The sequence below is a fragment of the Lasiodiplodia theobromae genome (genome assembly GCF_012971845.1).
Source record: "Lasiodiplodia theobromae strain AM2As chromosome Unknown scaffold_55, whole genome shotgun sequence".
Classification (NCBI taxonomy): Eukaryota; Fungi; Ascomycota; class Dothideomycetes; order Botryosphaeriales; family Botryosphaeriaceae; genus Lasiodiplodia; species Lasiodiplodia theobromae.
The window spans coordinates 158,613-180,957 of record NW_023336536.1 but is presented as its reverse complement, the minus strand read 5'-3'; the positions used below and the strand labels follow the sequence as shown (position 1 = coordinate 180,957).

The following is a 22,345-nucleotide window of genomic DNA, read 5'->3' as shown; positions in this document are numbered from 1 at the left end:
CTCTGGGCCATCGGAACCGCAGACGGCATATCCATCATCATCGGCTTCTGGACTTTCCAGAGCGCCTGCGCGCAGAGATCCCAGCGCAAGAGGCATTCGAGAAAGGCGAAGCGAAAGCCGCGCTGCCAAGGAGAAGGTCACCGAGACACAAAGTGCCATCGAGCCGAGCAACAATCCATGGGCGGCTGAGCTGGAGGCTGCGCAGCGACCCAAAAACCTTATCCTTACTTCTGATTCAGGTGCCATCAGTCAACGGCGCAAGAATACACCCCGAAGCGGAAGCGCCTTGAATTCGCCCTCAAGCGGGCAGCCAAGCGCTAGGTCTAACAAGTCATTCGGGGATCTGCAAGCAGAATCGACTGGTTCCACGCCTCGACAAATGGTTATGTCCCCCGAATCTTTCGCCCCGACTCCACCTTTCAGTCCGGCTGGCGAAGGCTACGGTGAGCCAAACTCGCGGTTCAAACCCTCCCCTGGTGCTCACGCAAAGACCCTGCCGACACCACCGCCGCATTCTGCGGGCATGCCATCCAGCACCTCCACGACTTCTTCAGGAAATGAGCGACCTATCTCTCATATCTTGCATACTCCCCTCGACAACGTTCCGATGGTCCAGCCACTCCACCCCTCTCGTCCTTCATCTTCGTCGAGCGTCGCCGCCGGTAAAGCAAGGCTACCAACGGATCAAGAACTCTTCGCACAGTCTTCAATTGATCGGCACCGTGAATTCATTCAGCGTGAAAGCGCTGCCATGACAGACCAAGAGCGTTTGGAGCTCTTTGCTGACTTCATAGTCCACGAATCCCGCCTGCGTCGCGATCGTTATTCTGCAGCATTTGAGGCTATGGCCAGCGACATCCTCGACTTGACTCGGGACATGTGGCGGAGCTACACAGGTAACTCGACTGGCAGGCGCTCAACGACACCAAATAAGATGGACACCACCCCTGTGTCTCAGCATGAGCGACAGGATTCCATATCATCTGTAGAGAGCTTTGCCAACGCTAGCCCTGCTGTTTCCTCTGCTACCTTTAGCCCCAGGGTGGCCTCGGAATCGCCACTCAGCAGCGCATCGAGCCACGGCCCACCTGGACGATCACGTGGGGACAGTAATTCGTGGCAGCCTTGTCTCTCACCAATTCCTAGCATGGCTGTAAGCACAGTCCCAGACGAAGAAGACTCACGAGGCCGGTCTGCTAGCCGCTGGTGGGAGGGAAGTGCGAATGGCTCTCAAGGTCGCGGCAAGAAGATTGAACGGTCGAAGCGGGAATCCAAGTACATGGGAGTTCAACTTACCGAGGCGCAAGAATACATGCAGTGGGAGAGTGACAACTACTCCGGAGGTGGTACTCCTGGGCCTAGCGACACGACTCCTGTCGGGGTTTACGGTCCAAATGAGTACCCTCCTGAGAAGGTCGGCTGGCATGAACAGGACTTGGGGGGGCAAATCCCTCCCCCTCCCCCGCTTGGGTACTGGACTCATTCTGCGCCCGCCACACCGGATCCGTTCAAGCTGGACGTTTCCAGACTTGTGACCTTGCCACCACCCTATCCGCGACACCACCCAGCCGTGAACAATAGCCACCCCGAACTTGGGTCTATCAGAGCAAATCTGCGTGCGCTACAAGACCCCGAAGACGCGAACGCCATCAAAGAGAACTACCGAACTCGTAGTGATTCGCTGAGGGAAAGGGGCACGAATGGGGAGAGGAGCCGTCGCGCCGAGCTAAGGGCCGAAATACAAGACAAGATTGTCAAGGGCGAGATGTCTTTCGGAGAGGCAGCCAAGGCTGAGGCCGAGTTCGACACCACCGAAGCTCAGATTACGCAGAGACGGATTCAGCAAGACTTTGACATGTTCCAAAAGGATGTTATGACTCCTTTGCATGCCCTCCTCTCAGAGCGTATCCGGAAAGCTACAGCTTCAATCGAGCAATTGAAGATTGGCTTGCTAAATGAGGCCCAGGCGACGAGTCCGAACCAAACACAAGAAGAGGGAGATGAGCAGCCTGAGCTTCTTGAAAAACTCACCCTCCTCAAGTGGCTGTTCGAAGGCCGTGAGCAGTTGTACAAAGAGCTTTTCGAGCTTGAGGCTCAGCGGAACAATCTCTACAAGACACTCGTCGTCACACCATATGCTGCCGCCAAGAACAACGATAAGGTCCGCGAGGCCGAAGATTTCTTTGCCAAAGACGCTCATGAGCGTAAGGTTGCACATGAAAAACAGTCGTTGAAACGCTTTGAGGATTTCCACGCGACTGTGGAAGAAAGCGTCACTCGCGGGGTTGAGGATCAGCTCTCGGCGTTTTGGGACATTGGGCCAGGCCTTTTGGACATCGTCCAGAAGATTCCCGAGACGCTGACAGACGATTTCGAAATTTTGATTCCGCCGATGGAGTTCGAAGAGAACCCGAGCTACCACGACCACCCGCTGCAGTACCTCTTCAGCCTGCTCTCCCACGCGCAAAAATCTGCTTACCAGTTCATCGAAAGCCAGACAAACCTGCTGTGTCTACTTCACGAGGTCAAGACTGGCGTCATGACAGCGAACACGAAGCTCCTCGGCACGCAACGAGTGTTGGAGGGTGAGGAAAGGCAGGCTGTGGACGAGGAGATGAGCATGATCAGTCGCGACGAAGAGCAAAGGCTGACGGAGGACCTCAAGGAGAAGGTCAACTTGGTGGAGGAGCAGTGGAGGGAGGCCCTGGGGAAAGGCATAGAAGACTGCATGAACCGGGTGCAGGTGTTCCTGTTGGAGAGGGGTGGCTGGGACGAAAGTTTGCAAGATTAGGAAGCCGCCGGTACGACTGTGATGAAAATACCCCTTTGTGTAATCTGTTCTGTATATCTTGGAAGGCGTCTAGGGCTCTTGGGACACGAATAGGGTCGAAGACTCGTTTATTGCAGAATGGACTGGATAGGGCTTGCAGCCTCAGGCGCCACATCCGTCTTACCATGGTACCTGCAGGCGCAAGCCACCGCGTGGCATGTCTGGCTCTTGGTTGCTCCGAATCACGGTGGCGGGAGGCGCCGGACTAGCTGTGTGTGCAATGATGATCTCAGTGTTTTTCTGCTATGCGCGTGCTCGTGTGCGTTGGCTGTCGTCGTGCAGCGGGTCTTTGTGTGCGCCGCGTGCGCTGTGGTGCGCTGGCTTCTGGAAGGCAATCGAAGCGACGGCGCAGCTGCACGCTCGGCAGGCGGCGGCCAAGCAGAGCGAGTGAGCGCGCACACAGAGGACAGGCTCATTATTAATGGCGGGCGACCAGCGAGCGGCGTCGCGGCCGTTGCAGCGGGTGCTGGCTGCCTGAGGCACGCGGCGGCCGTTGTGCGCCAAGGTTCGTCCCTGCCGAATTGGGTGAGGCGGCTTGGCACAAAATTATTTCATAGCCTTTGGCTTTTGTCTGCGACAAAGCTCTCGCTCACAAAACCCACACACGCCCACGCAACTGCCCGAGCGAGCCTCTCCTTGAGTCTCTGTCTCCCTTCTGCCCACTTCCCTTCAGAAAAAAATTCTCCTCACAGAAAAAAAAGTTAAAAACCTACAAAAAACCCGCGGCGAAGCCACCTCTTGCAGACGCGACCTGTCGACATCAACCGCACAGTCGCCCAGCCCGCTGCCTCACCGCAAAGCCCCTCTCCGCCAAATCTCATCGCCCGGAGCATCTCCCTGCTTTCCGAGCGACTCCCTGTCCCAGCCGACCGGCGACACACGCAGATCCTCAATACCCATTCCCCGCCTCTTCGCTGGTGAGCCTCCACGCTCCAAGAGCCACCTTTGCGCGTGTCGCCTGCGAAAAATAGTCGTGCGCCGCGTCCACCAAGCTCCAGTCTGCTGACCCGCGCGCAGAACACCACCAACATGTCCGCCGAGGTTGCCAACTCCACTGCTCCTGGCGCTGATGCCAACCCGACCTCGCCCGTCGCCGGCGACGCGAACGGTACTGCCAACGTCGCAGGCGCCACCGAGGCCCCTACGCCTACCTCCGCCGCACCTTCCGCCCACCAGAACTCCGCCTCGCTCTATGTCGGCGAGCTCGACCCCTCCGTCACCGAGGCCATGCTGTTCGAGCTCTTCTCCTCGATCGGCCAGGTTGCCTCTATCCGTGTCTGCCGCGACGCCGTCACCCGTCGCTCGCTCGGCTACGCCTACGTCAACTACAACAGCTCCGAGGACGGCGAGAAGGCCCTGGAGGAGCTCAACTACACTCTGATCAAGGGCAAGCCCTGCCGTATCATGTGGTCTCAGCGTGACCCCGCCCTCCGCAAGACTGGTCAGGGCAACGTTTTCATCAAGAACCTGGACTCTGCCATTGACAACAAGGCTCTTCACGACACGTTCGCTGCCTTCGGCAACATCCTCAGCTGCAAGGTTGCTCAGGACGAGAACGGCAACTCGAAGGGCTACGGCTTCGTTCACTACGAGACCGCCGAGGCCGCGAACAACGCCATCAAGGCCGTCAACGGCATGTTGTTGAACGAGAAGAAGGTCTTCGTTGGCCACCACATTCCCAAGAAGGACCGCATGAGCAAGTTCGAGGAGATGAAGGCCAACTTCACCAACGTCTATGTCAAGAACATTGACGTCGAGGCTACTGATGACGAGTTCCGCGAGCTGTTCGAGAAGTATGGTCAGATCACCTCTGCTTCGCTTGCTCACGACAACGAGACCGGCAAGAGCCGCGGCTTCGGTTTCGTCAACTTCGTCAAGCACGAGAGCGCCGCTCAGGCCGTTGACGAGCTCCACGACAAGGAGTGGAAGGGCCAGAAGCTGTACGTCGGCCGTGCGCAGAAGAAGCACGAGCGTGAGGAGGAGCTGCGCAAGCAGTACGAGGCTGCCCGCGCCGAGAAGCAGTCCAAGTACCAGGGTGTCAACCTGTACGTCAAGAACCTGCAGGACGATGTTGATGACGAGAAGCTTCGCGACATGTTCGCTCCCTTCGGCACCATCACCTCTGCCAAGGTTATGCGCGATACCCAGCCTGTCGGTAGCGCTGGCAGCGAGTCGCCCAAGAAGGAGGAAGAAGAGGAGGAGAAGAAGCCCGAGGAGGAGCAGCCTGCTGAGGAGAACGCTGGCTCCGATGATGACAAGAAGGATGGTGTTGACAAGCTCACCAAGGAGATGGACAAGGTTACCATCAAGGGTGAGCAGAAGATCCTGGGCAAGAGCAAGGGCTTCGGTTTCGTTTGCTTCAGCAACCCCGATGAGGCCACGAAGGCCGTCACCGAGATGAACCAGAAGATGGTCAACGGCAAGCCGCTCTACGTTGCCCTGGCCCAGCGCAAGGATGTCCGCAAGAGCCAGCTCGAGGCGACGATCCAGGCCCGCAACCAGATCCGCATGCAGCAGGCCGCTGCTGCCGCTGGCATGCCCGCCCAGCAGTTCGTCCAGCCCCAGATGTTCTTCGGTCCTGGCCAGCAGCCTTTCATGGGTGGTCGTGGCCAGATGCCCTTCCCCCAGGGTATGCAGCCCGGCGGCCGTGGCGCCGGTTTCCCTCAGGGTCTGCCCATGCAGGGTGGCCGTGGTGGCCCCAACGCCCAGCAGATTCCCCCCATGGGCATGCCCTACCCTGGCGCTATGCCTCCGACTGGCATCCCGCCTCAGTTCAACCCCGCTTACGCGCAGATGCTCGCGCAGCAGGCTGCCATGGGCGGCCGTGGTGCTGGCCGTGGTCCTATGCCTGGTGTGCCCATGCCCAACATGCCCCAGATGGGCGGTCAGATTCCCGGCAACAACCGTGGTGGCCCCAACAACCGCGGCGGCAACCGCAACCAGCCCGGCTTCCCCGGCGGTCGCGGTGCTCCCGGCCAGACTCCCACTCCGGGTGAGGGTGTCGACATGAGCGCTCTCCAGGCCGCTCCCCCGCCGCAGCAGAAGCAGATGCTCGGCGAGGCTCTCTACCCCAAGATCCACGCCATGCAGCCCGAGCTCGCCGGCAAGATCACCGGTATGCTCCTGGAGATGGACAATGCTGAGCTGATCAACTTGTAAGTGTCCCTCCCCAACGCGTTGACGGTTTGATATACTGTTAGATAACTTACCAGCCCTTACAGGACTTCCGACGAGAACGCTCTCCGTGCGAAGGTTGACGAGGCTATGGGTGTGTACCAGGAGTACATCCAGAGCAAGGGTGATGCTCCTCAGGATGAGAACGCTGCCCCCAAGGAGGCCGCCAAGGAGGGCGAGGCCTCTGAGAACAAGGCTTAAGCGTCGTATCCGCTACCTTTAGCCTTTCAACTTCTCAGTCTTTAGGTCCTCAAATGGCGTATCAGGCGTTGTCGCTGCTCCAGGGTTCACGCTTGGTGGTGCTCAAAAGTTAGGGTCTGTCTTCTTCTTTCTGGCTCACCGGTCCGGCCATCCCGGGGCCGTCGTTCGTATGGAGGGCCACGTGGAACGGCTTCGCCGGCAATTGAGTCTACTTTCGTTTCTTTTCTTTTTCTATTCCGGACGCCTCCGAATACCCCCTTTATGGTTTCTTCCGAACATCGATAGGAGCCATTCTCAGCCCCGTTGATTCCCCGTTTTCTTCATTGCGCCACCAGTTTCCACACGTTTATGAGCATGTATTATGAGACGGTCAGGCTGTTGTTGTCCTTTTCTATTTGCTTTACTTGCCCAAAGATTCTGATGATGAAGAGACAACATTATCCTCTCTCCTTGTCCAGCAAGAAGTCACGGGCATGGCATGATGGCAATGGGCAACACCACCTCGATCCCCTGCCGGGAGCAATCTCGTGCGCTCGCCAGGGTTCTTTCTCTTACACTACGGCTGATTTGCTTCTCTCCTGGGTGGCAGTAGATGTGCTTCTTTTTCTTCTTTCTTGGGGGCTTTTTGTGTGTTTCATGACGACGGAATGCGGATGGGTTCTGGGTTAATTTGGGGACGGGTTCCCTGGGTGGGTGAATCAGCTGGATCAGGCATCCCGTTCTTTTCTGGTCGGGTCTGCATGAGAGGAAAGACTGGTTCACCCGGGAACGATTACGATGACGACAGTGGGTCCCATGGGTGGGGAAATGGGAAAAAAAAGGGCAAAAGTTTGGTACCATGGATGCGTGTTTCGATAGGCTGGCTGAGAGTAGGATAGGGACTAGCTTCTTGTGTTTTTTCCTCTGGCTTCTTCCCTTATTCTATCTTTTGCAGCAAGGGTCTCGAGCGCAGACGGATATGGGCGTGGTTATGAATAGATGAAATCATTTCAACGACCTTTGTGCGTGTGCCTATTTACTGTAGTGATGTGAATGCTGGGAAATAATTATACATATACGTCCGGACGATAGCTTCAACTACCCATATATGCCCGAATTTCGGTGCTGAAACTCGGTTTTTGCCGTACGCTAAAGCTCTACAAACAATTGAAGCATCCACCTGGCCATAAATGCATGGCATCTAAGGAATAGTGTCCCAAGAAAGAGTCAGACCACTCCCAGCTTTTTTTTTTTTTTTTTCCCACGGAACGGTCGTCCCAGTAGACCTTGGAAAGCAGACACAAGCCTTCTCGTGGCCATCTGTTTCCGAGTTGCCCTTGAAAGATTCTACATAGGCCAAAGTGTCCATCGCTCAGTGCCACCACCGGAGTATGACAACGGTACCGCCCGCACGAGACACAGCTGGTGTGAGTTGAAGACCCGGTAGAAGCCGCGGCTGTCGTGTTCCAAGGAACGGATGTCGTCAAGAAAGGCCAGTCTCTCGAAAATTTGAGCAACGGACATTGAACTAGGCAAACATCGAGCCGAACGACCTGAATCTCATACCCTTAGGCACCTTAGACACCTTTGGCACCTCAGGCATATTTGGCACCTCAGGCACATTAGAGCGCCTTAGGGCCACGTCGAGGCATCTGCTGCAGAACAAGTCCCCAGGATAAGAAACCATGGTCATTTTGAATACCACATCACGCATTTGGGGTCGGTCCACTGGGTTGTGGGTCAACATGGCCCCGAAAATGCTCTTGCTTTTTTTGTATCGCAAGAGATTCAGGGGGGTTATCGGTGCAAATTCCCCTATCCAAGTGTGGATTGCCGACAAGTTCTTATGGAATGGCGCAAGCGCGGAAAAGCTATCGGCATCGTCGACCGAGATGCCTCCCCAGGCACTGAAAATCTCGAATAGGACGCAGGCGAAGGAAAAGACGTCGGCAGCACGCCCTTGAGGTTGGTACTCGGTGACCTCGGGCGCCATGTATCTGAAAGTGCCGCGATCAGCGCCGTCGGTGACGGAGTGCGAGAGGTCGGAAACGTCTTTGGAGAGGCCGAAGTCGGTGAACTGGAAGTCTCCCTGGCGGAGGACGATGTTCCGCGGCTTGATGTCCTTGTGCTTGATGCCCTTGTCGTGCATGAACAGAAGTCCAGAGCTTAGGCAGCCCCACGATTTTATCAGCCTCTGGTTCGGGATGATGTCCTCTCTCTCCGAAGGGTTCATCGTGAGGATGTGCCAAAGGTCGCAGTCGGCCACCGGTAGGAGCAGGCCGAACTCGCGTCCCCGCGTGTAGCTGGCCAGGAGCTCCAGGATGTGCGGGTGCGCGGCGATCTTCTTGATGATCTTCACTTCGTCGTCGAAGCGCGCCGTTATCTTCTGCAGGTTGGCGCCCGCGATCCACTTCTTCCTCGCACATGTTTCTTTCGTGTCGGGAAGCTGGACCTCATCGATCGACCCTTGCGAGCCGAAGCCGATGGAGCGGAGGGGACGGAATGGGAGAGCTTCCCGCCGGTGCATTACGTGGTGTGCCCCGTTGCTCCAGTCTCGCGACACGGCGCGGAACTGCTCAGTGAAGAAAAGCCCTGCTACGCCTTCTCCATCCTTGTTGGGGGGCAACATGATTTGGAGTATTGGGAGCAGTAGCGGCAACGAGTCGTCGGCGACTTTCAACCGGATGAAATTCCGTAGGAGTTGTCTCTGCTCTATTAGGTCCAGGATCAGACATATTCGTCCCATGCGGCCCAGATGAGTGATTTGCCTTGTTTGGTGGTCTGTAAGGCTACGGGAACAGCTCAGGTCTCTACAAGTATGGAATAGCAGGCTTTCAACCTGATCCAATTCGTCCGCTGTGAACCTCTCCCCATCACCCCGGTCGAGGTGTCTCTTGGAGAAGACCCGTAAGCGTGATGTATTAGGGAATCGGTCCCACGGTATATACCGAGTATCGAGGATGTCATCCTCATCGAAGAAGCGGGGGTCTCGTTCGGAGTAGTCTTCTTCCTCGCTCAGGTCTCTCGCGCGGTCCTTCGGCTGTTGCTGCAAGCGGTTGTGGTTCTCTTCGTTGACCGAGGACAAGAGATCGTCGCTCAATGAGAGCCCCAAGAGCGCGCGCCAGGTCGACAGGCTGTCGTGGTTCTCTTCGTTGGCCGAGGGCAAGGAACCGTCGCTCGACGAGAGCTCCAAGCGAGCGCGCCAGCTCATTGGTTCGTCCTTAATCTCCTCTTCGCGGAGCCTGTCGCGCTTTTGCCTGTTTTCCAGGCTTCTAGGGAGCTCCTTAACACTGGAACCGGGGCTAGAATTGGAGTTGTGGCCGCTGGAAATGTTCTGCGGGTGATGTTCAGCTATGGTAACTAAGGAGGCCGGCTGCAAATGGTAGTGGAAGGGGAGGGATCTCGTGCGTGCTGACCTTCGGGCTTTCAACCTCAAGAACATCCCTATCAATTTCCTGGATGACAACCTGACCGCCGGTAGAGGGGTTGGCATCATCTTTCTGTGTATCATCGATACCATGGGGGTATTGCTTGTGGGCTGTGACAGTCTGCGGCTGTTGGCCCGGCGGATTTGTAGTGATAGTACCATCACTGCTTTCGCTAGCGACCTCCATTTCGTTTGATCCGGTTTTGGTCTCACCGTAGGATATACCAAGATACGATCCCATGCGCACTAAGCGATGACGGATCTTCTCGCTGACCGCAGGCTTTTCGCTCTGTTTCGACCTGTCCGGCGGAATCTCGTACTTCTTGATAAGCTCACCGTCCTCGTCCTCCACGATGATCGTGTTTCCGAACTGATAGGCCCGGGCTGGTCCGCGCTTCTTCTTCTTCTTTTCGAGTGTCTGTTCACCAGCGTGGCCTTGGTGAAGCATTCCGTCTTTTTCTCACTGGTACCTGTGCTTCTTCGGATGTTCGACGGGTGTGCTTGATGTCTTGGACCGCTTTTCGGCTTTACAGACCGAATATCTCTGACGAATGTGAATCAGTTCAACGCCTTGCGGACCTATAGATGGCGATGACGAGGCACTCTTGCGGGGGAGATGTAGAGGTGCACGAGGCTGAGCTGGAGGCTGCGGCACCTGAGCATGCAGGCGGATAAAAATAGGTTAGTACTCGATCCGGGGGCGACGTAACATAAGCATATAACATCCACAGAGGAAGTGCAGGCTAGGTAATTACAGTACTGCAAGTATCTAAATAGCACATATTTGTTAGTATTTAGTGGAGAAAAAGAAGTGCGGCCCAGATGATTGCTATGTGTTGAAGTACGAAGAGCCGCACGTAGTATTTACCCAGAATAAAAGGCCTGATTGGGCTTAGTCCCACCTCTGAGTGTACATAGTCTCTGCTAGTCACGGGCCCCTTAGAAGGTCAATCCATTATGGTTTCAACACTGTGACAACTGAAGGGGCAGAGCAGATGGCTATCCTCGACAATATTGGCTTATTTCCCCCACGTTTTTCTTTTTTATGCCAAGAAATTCTAGTAAAACACGCGATGTTTGAGGCTGAATCATTGGAGGGAAAAACTTGTTGATTTTGAAGTATATAATAGATGATCATTCCTTTTCTCAACGCTTATCGTCTGCAAGACCTTCAATTCAGCATTGAAATAGTATCCTTCTCTAGAAAAGAGACCAGCTCGCTTCTGACACCAAAACAAGAGATCACTGCAGCTTGTTCTTCGGCTTCCAGAGCATGCAGGAAAACACATACTTGACACCCTCCGGAACATACCGCGCCATGTCATACTCAATCACAGTCTCAAACCCCAATTTCGCATACAGAAACTTGCCTGACGGAGTAGCTTCCAGGTACACCGGGACGCCGTCCTTCTCAGCCTGCTCCAGGCCCCACTTCACCAAAGCAGCACCAAGGCCCTTGCCCTGATAGTCCGGGTGGCACGACAGCGTAGCGAGGTCTGTAAATCCATCGAATCAGCCACACCATCACCCCAGTAAAAGACAAAGAAGGAGAAGAAGACCACTTACACCAAAAATTCTTATCCTCGCCAAAAACCTTGCTCTCCGCCTCCTTCATCATACTAATCTGCACATCCCAAAGCTCCCTGACCGCACACTTGGGCACATCATTCGTCCACCCCTCTCCACCCCTCGCCCCTCCTTCTCCTCCTTCCTCACCCCCATTCACACCCTCTTTCTTCTCCCCCTCCCCCTCCTCCCCATTCCTCCCCTTCCCCTGCGGCGGGATCCACACCGCCCACGCCGCGATTTTGGAGGTATCGTCCGGATCGACGATCTTGTGCGCGACGCAGCCCGCCGCGAGACGTTTCCGCAGGCGGCGGCGGCGGAAGTCGGATTCTTCGTCCGGGTATTGCGGGTCGACCAGGTGCGGCGGGAAGGTGGCGAGGCGGATGGCGTCGGCGGCGAAGGCCGGAGTGGCGTTGGCCATGCAGGCGTCGAAGTCGGCCTCGGTGATGGGGGAGAGGGTGTAGGGTGGGGTGAGGGGCATGGTTGTTTGTTGTTGTGTTTTTGGATGGGGGTTTGTGTGGGGGGTGGGATTGGTTGTGGTTGGGTTTCCTGATGCTCTTTTCTTTCTTCGCTTCTCCTTTTCGTCTCTTTGGACCTTTGGTTTTTACCCGTTTGGGAAAACACTGGAGGGACTGAGGATGAGGATAGGGAGATAGTGGTGATTTGGCGGCATAGTTGGGAAAGTTTTATTTTATGCTGCTGCCTAAGGTTGCAACACGGTGGTGAAGAAGGATTGCGACTCCACGTTACATTGCTGGCGTTGCGTAAGGCAACAGCTTTTGCTCTTCCTTAAGCGAATGCCGGCTGACGGTGGCGCCAGTTGTAAGCCGCCCCATCCTGCGAAGATAGTGGGGATATGCGGCGGCTCTAGCAAGTTTTTGGGAGGTGGTTAAAGTCGAATTGGCCGGCATTGGCTCCCATTGCTGTCGTGTATCTGGTCTCCGCATCGGTGTTGCCGTTCATTTGACTCATCTCGAACTCCGGATATGTACTTCAAGTTCCGATGTGGGGTTTCGGTCGCGTAGATCTATGCCGTCTTTTTTTTTTTTTTTTTGCTTTCGGTTTCTCTCCAGGCAGGAAAGGGACACGGACTCTATCGACCCATGAAAATAGCCGACTTACAACGTGGCGTGTGGCTGTTCGTGATCTGGTCTTGGCGGGGTTGAAAAGCTTTAGTCACCTCCCGTATAGCTATAGCTGCTTACGCACTACGCTTCAGTACTATAGCGGGTTAGAAATAAAATATAAAATCGAAGCCCGATGGTTGATGCTTGTACAAAATGACATATACTATTCTCTTTCTTTCTACAGCGAGTACTTCTTCTCCCAGCCCAATTATTCCATCAACACCAGTAAACCTTTGTGAAAGGCAATATCAAGCGCTTCCTTACAGCATAATGAAAAGGACCCAAGAGGGGGGAACCTAAAACAACATGCGCCCACCCCCACAGTCATAAAACCCATGTTCTACTTTCTTATCTTACAATGGTCCTCTGCAACCTCCTCTATCAGGCGCAAAGAGGGTATATACATCCAACTCCTTTCTCATCTAAACAAGCGAGTGAGAATCTAAGCCTTGGGCACGCCACCGGTGCCGAAGAGCTCGAGATGCACCCTCTCCTCATCGACGCCCAGCTCCTTCAGGCCCTTCTGCATGTCGACCATGAAGCGCTCGGGGCCGCATACGTAGTAGCGCGTGCGCTTGTCGCTGGCGAACAGGTCCTTCTCAGCGTCCAGCTTGCCCAGGTCCAGGCGGCCTGTGGCGTCGTAATCACGGCCCTGAACATCCGATTCGCTCGGCTGCGAGACGAAGAGGATCTTGCGCAGGTTCGGGTTGGCATCGGCGAGGTTCTGGATGTGGCCGGCGAAGGCGCGGGCGCCGCTGGTGCGGGCGGCGTGGATCCATGTGATGGGGCGGGTGGTGGTGTTGGCAGTGAGCGAGTTGAGGATGGACATCAGAGCGGTCAGGCCGACACCAGCGGCGAGGAGCACGACGGGTGCATCGGCAGGGATAGCGGCAGAGTCGAAGTAGAAGTCGCCGTAGGGGTGCGACACGCGCAGCACGTCGCCCTCCTTCTTGTCGGCGTGCAGCACGTTAGACACGTAGCCCGGGTGCGTCACGCCGTCAACGCCCGGCTCACGCTTGACGCTGATGCGGTAGTGCGCCGGATTGGGGGAATCCGACAGCGAGTATTGGCGTGCCTGCTTGAACTCGAGACCGGGCACGGGGACCTGGATAGAAATGTACTGGCCGGGCAGGAAGGAGGGCAGTGGCTTGCTGTCAACGGGAGTGAGGTAGAAAGAGGTGATCTCCGAGGATTCCTGCTCCTTGCGGGCAATGCGGAAGTCGCGCCAGTCAGTCCAGCCGTCGGCTTGCTTGTACAGCTGGGCTTCCTTGTCGATCATAATGTTGGCCAGCTGCCAGTAGGCGGCAGCCCAGGCGTCGTGGATGTCGGGGGTCAGGGCATCGCCGAGGATCTCCTTCATGGCAGCCAGCAGATAGGTGCCGACGATGTTGTAGTGCTCGGGCTGAATGTACAGCGAGGCGTGCTTCTGGCAGATGAGCTCGACGGCCGGGCTCAGGACGCCGAGGTCGTCAATGTTGGAGGCATAGGCATACAGGGACATGGCCAGGGCGCGGGGTTGGTGACCGGTGGCCTGATGCGTGTTGCTGAAGACATTGTTGAGATCGGGGTTCTCGCGCAGCATGTTGCCGTAAAAGCGCGTGGTGATGGTGTTGCCATGCTCGGCAAGAATAGGCACCGTGGCCTTGATGATTTTGGCTTGCTCCGGAGTCAAAGGCATTGTTGTGGTGGGAGAGATGAAATATGCTTTATCTTTCTGGGTGCTGTGATGTGATGTAATCCGGCAGCCTGAGGAGACTCTCCAGGCTTCTTATACACGAGTATAGTCAGTACCTCCGCGGACATGCAGAAAAGGAGCAGAGCAAGCCTTCGATGCGGATGACCATCGTGTCACTCCACCAGGCGTAACATTTCCATTGGAGGAGGAGCTCGGGCGCAGTTAGCGCACGTTATTTTGGGCAGCGCAGTCGTCGGCGGCCACAAGAAAGAGCGCAAGAAAACGCATCATGGGCTGATTCAGCAACCGGCCAGATCAGCCGTCGAACCTAACAGCGCAGGACCTATAGCAGCGATTGTAGTTACGCGATTTTCGGTGCGGAACGGGAGGGCGAGGGCGGAATGGCGTCCGTCAGCGCAAATCGCAGCTCTTGGATTAGCAGAGCTGCGGAAAGATGAGGCCGGCAAGGACAGCTTCTCCGCGGAGATGCGGAGACGCGAAGAGCGATCGCCTGTTCCGAGGCCAGCTGCGGCTCCGACGACGCGTCAAGGAGCTCTTTCTCGGGCCCGAGCGGAAGGAAACATCGTGTTCAGGCGCTGAATAAGAGACCGATGATGATGATGGTAGCGCTGATGTTGAAGAGTTCGATGTGGAGTGATGGGGAAGGAAAGCCCCGCGGCAACCACTTTTGCTCACATCGAACCACCACAACCTTTCGTCTCATTCACCACCAAACAGTACACCCTCAACATCATCCATCTGGGAATGCGACCCGAACTAACACCATGAATGGCACGTACGCAGGGGAATGCACGCTATCCCAGCAAAGAAGAGACTCCGGAACCTGGCCGACTGTCTTCTCTCCACAGCTCTCTCTATGCCATTTCCCGATGCAACGCAAACGATTGCAATCGAGTGCGTGCTTTGCGGGATGCACTACTGCTGCTATCATAAGTCAGTCGAGTTTGATGGATCAAGTACAGTATCGGATTGTTGACGCAGCTCTCCCTCCTGACCCTGGCATTTTTTTCAAACATTTTGGGTCCTGGTTGAAGTCTGAGCAGTCCATACTGATGTTTGCAAAATTTAGCGCCGTGACCGAGGTTATCGTACTAATTACATCTAAGCTCGTTACGTAGGTAGTTGCAACTATCGTCAGGACGTAGACGTATATTTAGTAATTCTACATCTACCTCGGGTAGTAGCTTCAACTATCTACGTAAGTCGAGTGCCCTTGCTCGCGAGAAATCATAAGGCTGAAGTATATTATTCTCCGAACGCTAACTGCTTCTGCATTGCAAACATCGCTTGCCACAGGAATGTAATCGCATCGTTGCTCTCTCGGCTATGCGACTCTTCGATAATTAACATCAATTCTCAGGTTACCGCTGCTATCTGGATGCGCCTGGACCGCGGCATTTTCCTCAAAGTAAGGCCGGCACCAACAGACGGCGCATGTCGCTAGGGAGAAGGCTCAGCCAGAAAAACCTTATGGTCGCTCGCGAAAGCTCTCAGCTTGATCGCCGGCTTCCTCCGAGTCAGGCTTCATCTCCGAGTCCGTACAGAATCGCCTTCGCAGCCGTCACGGGACTCTGGAAAGACCCGAACTCGAACGGGCACGGTGAAGACGGCATGCCGAGCATGCAGCGGCCGACGCCCAAGCTTCTAGCGTCCGGGTAAATGCAGTCTGTGGAGATTGTGGCGTCGGCACCTAAGCGAGCTCTCGAGCGCCTGAAGGTCAAGCACATCGATTCTTTTCGCTGAAGTGCGGATGGCCTTTGATATGCGGATGATCGCCGCGTATGGTTTCGGAACGAAGTGCAAGTCCTCAGGGATTGCTAGCGGCGATCAGGTTCGTGTGAATCATCCAGGTACGCGGGTAGTTGCAGTGGTTTGACAGCTTCCTCTTTGGGCAACCACCCGAATGCGGGGCTCCACATCCGGGCTTACCGTCTCGTGAGCCGCACGACTAGACAACATTTTCGCCGTTGGAATACGGATACACCATCGTCAATTGGAGGAATTTTTTTCGCGGCCGCTCTGGGCGCGTGGGCACGAGCCTGGAGCAAATGGTATAAGACAGGCGTGCAATTCTGCCCTTGTCCATACCGCGGATCATAAGCTTCTCTCCACATCTGACAACCATGCTCATCACCAAGGCTCTCGCTGTGGGTTCTTTCCTGCTCTCCGGAGCGGCGGCTGCCCCGAAGCCCGCCCCCGTCTTCTACAAGGGACATGATCTCTCTGTTCTGAAGATCATGGAGGAGGGCGGCGTTGTCTACCATGACACGGCAAAGAAGAACGCGACCCGGCCGGCTGAGGACATCCTCGGCGATGGCGGCATGAACACTGTTCGCCTCAGGTCCGTCCATCCCCCTGGTCTAATATGAGAGTCGAAGCTGACAGGAAATAGACTTTGGGTCGACCCCATCCCGGGCCAGTACGACCTGCCCTACGTGCTCGACCTCGCCAAGCGCTTCGCGAGCAAGGGCTACCACATCTACCTCGACTACCACTTCTCCGACACGTGGGCCGATCCGCAGCACAACAACGCGCCGGCGGCGTGGCCGACGACGCTGCCGGAGCTGTCCAAGACGATCCGCAGCTACGTCAACTCGACGCTGCACACGTTCAAGGACGCGGGCGTCGACCTCTCCATCGTCTCGCTCGGCAACGAGATCCGCCACGGCATGGTCTGGCCGCTCGGCTACGTCGAGGTCGACACGTTCCCGGACCGCGCGCGCGCGAAGAACTTCACGGGGCTGGCCACCATCTACTCTGCGGCGCGGCGCGGCGTCGACGACGCCGTGGCCGGCGGCGTGCACAAGCCCGACGTCATGATCCACGTCGACAACGGCTGGAACGTGACGCTGCAGGAGGCGTGGTTCAGCGCCCTCACCGACACGGGCCTCGTGACGACGGCCGACTGGGACGTCTTCGGCTTCTCCTTCTACCCCTTCTACGGCACCGCCGCCACCTTCAAGAACCTCAAGAAGAGCCTGACCACCATGTCGCGCAAGTACAAGAAGCCCGTCCAGGTCGTCGAGACCGACTACCCCGTCCTGTGCTCGGGTCAGTGGGGCCCCGTGCCAGACCTCAGCGAGCCGTCCATCCCCGTCAGCGTCGACGGCCAGATCGACTGGGTCCACAAGGTCATCGACGTCGTCCGCCAGGTGCCCCAGGGCCGCGGCACCGGCGTCCACTACTGGGAGCCCGCCTGGACCAACCTCACCAGCCTGGGCAGCGCCTGCGACGACGCCATCCTCTTCCAGGCCGACTACAGCGCCTGGCCCACCACAAACGCCTACTCGCGCAAGTCGGTGAACATGTTCAACTACTAATGTGTAATGTCTTTCTACGCGCCACTGTATAGCTACTAGAGTTAATTGAATATCAAAGAAGTTACTTGACCCAATTGATTGTCTTGTGTTTTTGCTATTATCAATTCTTGATTTCTGCGGGCACTCATTGCATGAGTGCTTGTTAGTAGGTGGCAATTGAGCATACCACAGATTCTTTAAATTGACGATATTTTTACACCTCCGTTCTTTACTTCTCCTCATAAACGAGGGAAAGACTCACCATTTCTTTTTTTACTGTCTCCACGGCTAAGAAAATCTTAAAGGAAGGCTATCCCTCGCTAGCTGCTCGGCGCTGAGACATAGGAGTGGCGGATGCTGCCTCATTCAAGTACACAGCCCCTTTCTTTTCAGGGTCCAGAAGAGATAAAGAATAAGACCAGGATGACGGGGAGGGCCGAGGTCCCAGGATAGAGCCTGTATAAAGCATTTGGAGTTCCTGCCATATAAGGCGAGCGGCTAGACGTTGGAATAACTTCAAAGCATCCATGTGGTACATAGATGCCTCGCATACTGCTGACATGGCACTTTGCCTGACGGTAATTTGACGAGGACGGGAAGGAATTGTGCAGGGACGAGGGGAGTCATGGATGCGCTCTCTTCGCCTTAGATTGGGTGCGGCACGAGCGATATTACTAAGTTTGGAGCCCGATATAGAAGGTGATGCGGCTCGATGCCTGTACCAAAAGCATATGTCAGGGGGGAAGTACGGCCAGCCACTAATTGTGAGAGGAATTTGACGAGGATGAGTCATTCAGCGGAATTCGCGGATGGCATTACTGGTGTTCTTTTTTTTCTAAAATGACATAGTCCTTTTTAGGAAGGTGGAAGGTAATGGTTTTCACGTAGTAGGCAATGAGAGTGAATCGGGGGTGGCCGGTGAGTCGTGATTCGATAGTCGAAGGTTTCAGCAACGCCGGGGGGGATAAGGTTCAGCTGACCGCGAACGAACGGCAGAGAAGATGGCCAGAGCGACGCGGGACGCACAGAGCCAGGCACCCATGGAAGGCTGCTCCGGGGAGGGGCGGAATAAGGTTCGGTAGTCTGCGTGGGCGGGGACCGCGTGCATCCGGCACTTGGTGGTGCGGGTGATGAGGGAGGAAGGGAAAAAAAGAAAAACCAAATCAAGAATGGTGGCGGTCGCATCTCTTTTTGACTAGCAGGCTAGTCTGGGGCGTGCGGGCAACGGCGAAGGGGCGCGCGGCGGGAAGGGCGGACGCGGACGCCAGACGGGCCCCAGCCTTCTTTTCCCACTCTCTGCCCTGAACCAAACAATGAGCACACCCCTCCTCAGCCCTGTGCGGGTTTGGGGGTGGTTGGGTGTGGGCCCGGGCTTCCCTCAGCTCACGCCCATCGCCACACGTGGCGCCGGCGCCCGGTTTTTCGATGAGCCCTGACCTTGCGATTTTGATGTTGCCCGCTGCCACGGCCCTGCCTGTGGCGCACCCACCAATGGCCGCCCTGTTTCAACTCCAAAGACTGACACGCGGAGCAATGGTCCATTGGCCATTGTGCTCAAGGTTGCTGACAAATTCGCTTCTCAACATGCGGGCTAAGCATATCGGATGGACCGGGATATTGTCAGCCAACGTGCATTAGATCTCTTGCAGCGTACCTTAACGCTGCCTCATTCGTATCTGAATGAGTACCAACAAACTTAAAAGCATCCACCAGTACCCGGCTAATATGGTACATACCAATCAATGCTCTTCCAGCATTGCAACTCAGCCCCAGGAGAAGGCTTTCTTTTTTTTTCTTTGCCTTTTCTATCGAAGGGGTAGGATCAAAAGCAATCACAAAAAAACTCAGACCAGCACGACTCGTCACACCGGACAGAAAGCCGGTCGACGGTAACCGCTCCGTCATCGGTCCCACGTTGCGGCAAGATCCGATACACTCAAACGTTCTATGAGGTCAGAACGTTGCAACGTCGAGCCGGCCATGGTACCTGCAACCAAATCTTCGTTTGGGTTCAATGTTTGTCACACAAGCCAATCGTTCTCCCATGTCGAATCTGGAACTTATAGGGTCGAAACTTTTGATCACTTGGCTTGTTGATACTTGGCTTTCGATGAGTCCATTAACCCAAACATCAACTCCTACGGAGTAATATAAGAAATAAAATGGGGATATCACATCCGCTTAGTGAAATCATGAATGGGCAGTGACCAGGGATTGATAGAGTCGTGGAATAGATTGTGGGTATGTCGGATTGTAGAGAGATATCTGTACATGTTTTATCAGGCAGTCTCTCATAATCGTGATCTGGTCTGGTTGGAAGTGGAGGGGGCGACTCGGCTGAGATTTTCATCATTGAAAGGAAGAGGCTCAGTGCCAGGGTGGCAAGGTCTGAAATAGCTGCCGGAATTCGCAAGTGATGAGCCTGTCGACGAATTTTGTGTCCTAAAACAGCTATCAGAGCACTCGCGGATCTTGGTTGTGCCTGCTACTGCAAAACCTGAGGTTCTTTTCTCTGGCAATGGGATTCGAGGACAAGAAATTCGGCACTGTGTGAGTGGAGGGCCTGGCACTCACTATGAAAGGCAACCAAAGGCAGCTCTTGGTGCATATTGTTCCACTTGCTCTTGCAGGCGACCCAGACTTTACGTCAACCAAATGACCACTCATTGCCTATCAGAGAAGTCTTTGATTTTCGTCTTGTGTGCCATTGTGAAACAACTTCCATCCACCGCAATCAAACTCTTGCCTCACCTGTCTGACCGGTATTGCAACCCTCGAACTGTCCTATCGTCATTGTCTATCAAATATGGAATGGTCTCCATCCGGGAGCCCACCAGAATTGAATCGTAAAAGGACTGGTGATGGTGGTGGGGTATGGGATGATGTTGATCCTCAACAAAGAATGAATACGATTAAGCGGTCGGGGAGGAGCCACAATGCGGTACTGGTCGTGAGGGTGGAATCCATCCGGCTGCCGCATGCCGGGGGATGCCATACTGCCGAGAGTTTAAACAACGGACTGTAAATCAGCCTCCGGACTGACGCCAAGCGAAGAAGCCGGCATCTGGACCCTTCGAGCACGGAGCGCAATCCTACATGATACAAGCGCGGTAGTCGGGCCACAGGCAGAGTCTACCGCCGCAGGTCGGTGCGCCGGTGGTTTGAACAAACAGCACGAAGTGCCGGACGTGAAACCGCCCCAATCATCATGGAAGCGCCACGGTGGTATGCGGAATGCGGTATACGTACCCTCAGGCCTTCGACCGTGGGGTCTTTTGAAACGGATCTTCTCTTAGCTTTCAGATTGGAGCATCCGCCATCCGGTTGCCGCCGGGCGTGCAATGCGGGATGTCATGTCGTACCACCGCATCGCAATGCAGCTACCCCAAGCGACTAATAGTGGAGCTCTCCAAGATCATGTGGATCATGTGAGTGGTTTGATTGGAAAAGTAGGTGCTCACCATGCGCTCTGACGACGCAGTATCAATGCATACACATCGCTAATTTCTTCGACGGTTGATCTACGGTCTCGACCGACTCATAGGGCTTCAGGCAGCAACAAAACAGCCTTGTGTGGTGAAGTTAAACATGAGATGTTTTGCAGATGATTGAAGGGCCAAGGAGCCGGGGTGGCGGGAGATGAAGTTTGTAAATCACGATAAGCCCGTCAGTGACGTTCAGCCCTGCGTAGAGATTGGTTGTGTGGTACTGAATTGGCCGGCCAAGCGCTGAAATGGTGATAGGAAACCTGCTTATGTCGATGGATGAGGATGGGTGCGGGGTTCCCGATATTAAAGGGTGCGTCAATGCAGAGACGCTGACGTTGACGGCTTGCTGGTGGCTAGTCATCTGGCATGTCCGTTTTGCTCCCCGTTGGTAGGGCTGAATCTGCGATGGCACGAGGCAAGGCTTGTAGACAGGCCTGCGCGGAAGGACTTTCCTTCTAGCCTTTGGCAGTGAGCTGGCGTTGACCACATCTTGCCATTGCCAGACAGGCCGCCGCCACAAGACGGAAGCATTGGACGCCTTGCCGCCCAAGTCGTCCGGAAAGACTGGACTACGCCTGCAAGATTGCAGCTCTCCCGCAGGGCTGAGTTCGATATGATCGGATTGTGGACGCGGCTTGCGGCGTTTCATGCATGGGAACCCGGGTTAGACATGCTTCTCGTGCGGCTGCTCTGCCTTACCCGCAAGCACTGAGGTGGCAAAGACCCCTTCAAGACCCCTTTCCAACTGCCACCAGAGCCAAAGAGGGGGGTCCAGCAGCGCTTGCCAGCACACAGCGCGAGGCGAGGCCCCCTCGGCCCTTCTGGAAGACCTAAAGAAGCCGGGAGGACCCAGTCGGGTCCGAACGCCGTGGCCAGCCGAGCCAATGTCCGTCCAGCCTCACGCGCTGCTGGACGTCCTGAGCGTCGGGTCACGTACCGGTACAGGCCACAAGTGGCTAGGGAAGATGCCGTACAAAGTATGGTATCCGCTCTTTCTGCGTCAAGGTGTGGCGGACCGGCCCCCCGCTGGGGCTCTGAAGAAGCAGTTACGAAGAGAATCTCTGACCGGTTAGGCTAGCGGGCGGTCAGACTGCCAACTCACAGGTGCTCGCGTACAAGTGGGTTCGCCCAGGAAGATCGGAAGACCAGTCGGCGAGGCATGCGTCCCCAGAATCTCGGACGACAGCGGGCAGCGCGATCTGGATCTCACTGCTGGGCAGGCGGCGGCCTGGCGTGTCGGCGGGCAGCCATGTGTCGCTGCAATGACTCGCAGCTTGGATGGGGAGATGAGGTTGTGAAGGAAGCTGCACGTTCCCGGTCCCTGATGGGAACCCCTGCCCAATGCTTCCGGCGAATGCAGGCCGGATGGCGACAGACCGCTCTGGGGGACGAGTGCGGTGAGAGCGTCTGGAGAAGTGCGGTGAGATCATGGCGCGGAAGGTGTGCGGCGCCCCGCCGGGGGGTGAGGGCCGCGCGGATGAGCGGGAGTTGGGAGGACGTGGATGGCTGCTGGCGGCGCAAACGAGGCATCACGATGGCCGATCGAGTATCGAGGGCT

General features: G+C 55.8%; 6 protein-coding genes across 6 annotated transcripts; 3 read left to right on the top strand and 3 right to left on the bottom strand.

Moving 5' to 3' along the window:
* Nucleotides 1–1,147: 1,147 nt before the first annotated feature.
* Nucleotides 1,148–2,791, top strand: LTHEOB_11944 (Protein lifeguard 2; the record flags this gene model as incomplete). The annotated part of the gene is made up of 1 exon (XM_035508756.1): nt 1,148–2,791. The coding sequence occupies one exon, from the start codon at nt 1,148–1,150 to the stop codon at nt 2,789–2,791; it is 1,644 nt and encodes a 547-aa protein (XP_035365513.1).
* Nucleotides 2,792–3,859: 1,068 nt separating this feature from the next.
* Nucleotides 3,860–6,205, top strand: LTHEOB_11943 (Polyadenylate-binding protein; the record flags this gene model as incomplete). Its single annotated transcript, XM_035508755.1, has 2 exons — nt 3,860–5,985; nt 6,052–6,205. The coding sequence occupies 2 exons, from the start codon at nt 3,860–3,862 to the stop codon at nt 6,203–6,205; spliced, it is 2,280 nt and encodes a 759-aa protein (XP_035365512.1).
* A 1,507-nt stretch (nt 6,206–7,712) lies between these two features.
* Nucleotides 7,713–10,059, bottom strand: LTHEOB_11942 (Na+ h+ antiporter nha1; the record flags this gene model as incomplete). Its single annotated transcript, XM_035508754.1, has 3 exons — nt 7,713–8,973; nt 9,133–9,518; nt 9,601–10,059. The coding sequence occupies 3 exons, from the start codon at nt 10,057–10,059 to the stop codon at nt 7,713–7,715; spliced, it is 2,106 nt and encodes a 701-aa protein (XP_035365511.1).
* A 794-nt stretch (nt 10,060–10,853) lies between these two features.
* Nucleotides 10,854–11,658, bottom strand: LTHEOB_11941 (GNAT family protein; the record flags this gene model as incomplete). The annotated part of the gene is made up of 2 exons (XM_035508753.1): nt 10,854–11,107; nt 11,178–11,658. 2 exons carry the CDS (start codon nt 11,656–11,658, stop codon nt 10,854–10,856), a joined length of 735 nt encoding a protein of 244 aa, XP_035365510.1.
* Nucleotides 11,659–12,746: 1,088 nt separating this feature from the next.
* LTHEOB_11940 (Flavohemoprotein) lies at nt 12,747–13,982 on the bottom strand (the record flags this gene model as incomplete). The annotated part of the gene is made up of 1 exon (XM_035508752.1): nt 12,747–13,982. One exon carries the CDS (start codon nt 13,980–13,982, stop codon nt 12,747–12,749), a length of 1,236 nt encoding a protein of 411 aa, XP_035365509.1.
* Nucleotides 13,983–16,123: 2,141 nt separating this feature from the next.
* LTHEOB_11939 (Glycoside hydrolase family 53) lies at nt 16,124–17,320 on the top strand (the record flags this gene model as incomplete). Its single annotated transcript, XM_035508750.1, has 2 exons — nt 16,124–16,341; nt 16,393–17,320. The coding sequence occupies 2 exons, from the start codon at nt 16,124–16,126 to the stop codon at nt 17,318–17,320; spliced, it is 1,146 nt and encodes a 381-aa protein (XP_035365508.1).
* Nucleotides 17,321–22,345: the final 5,025 nt, after the last annotated feature.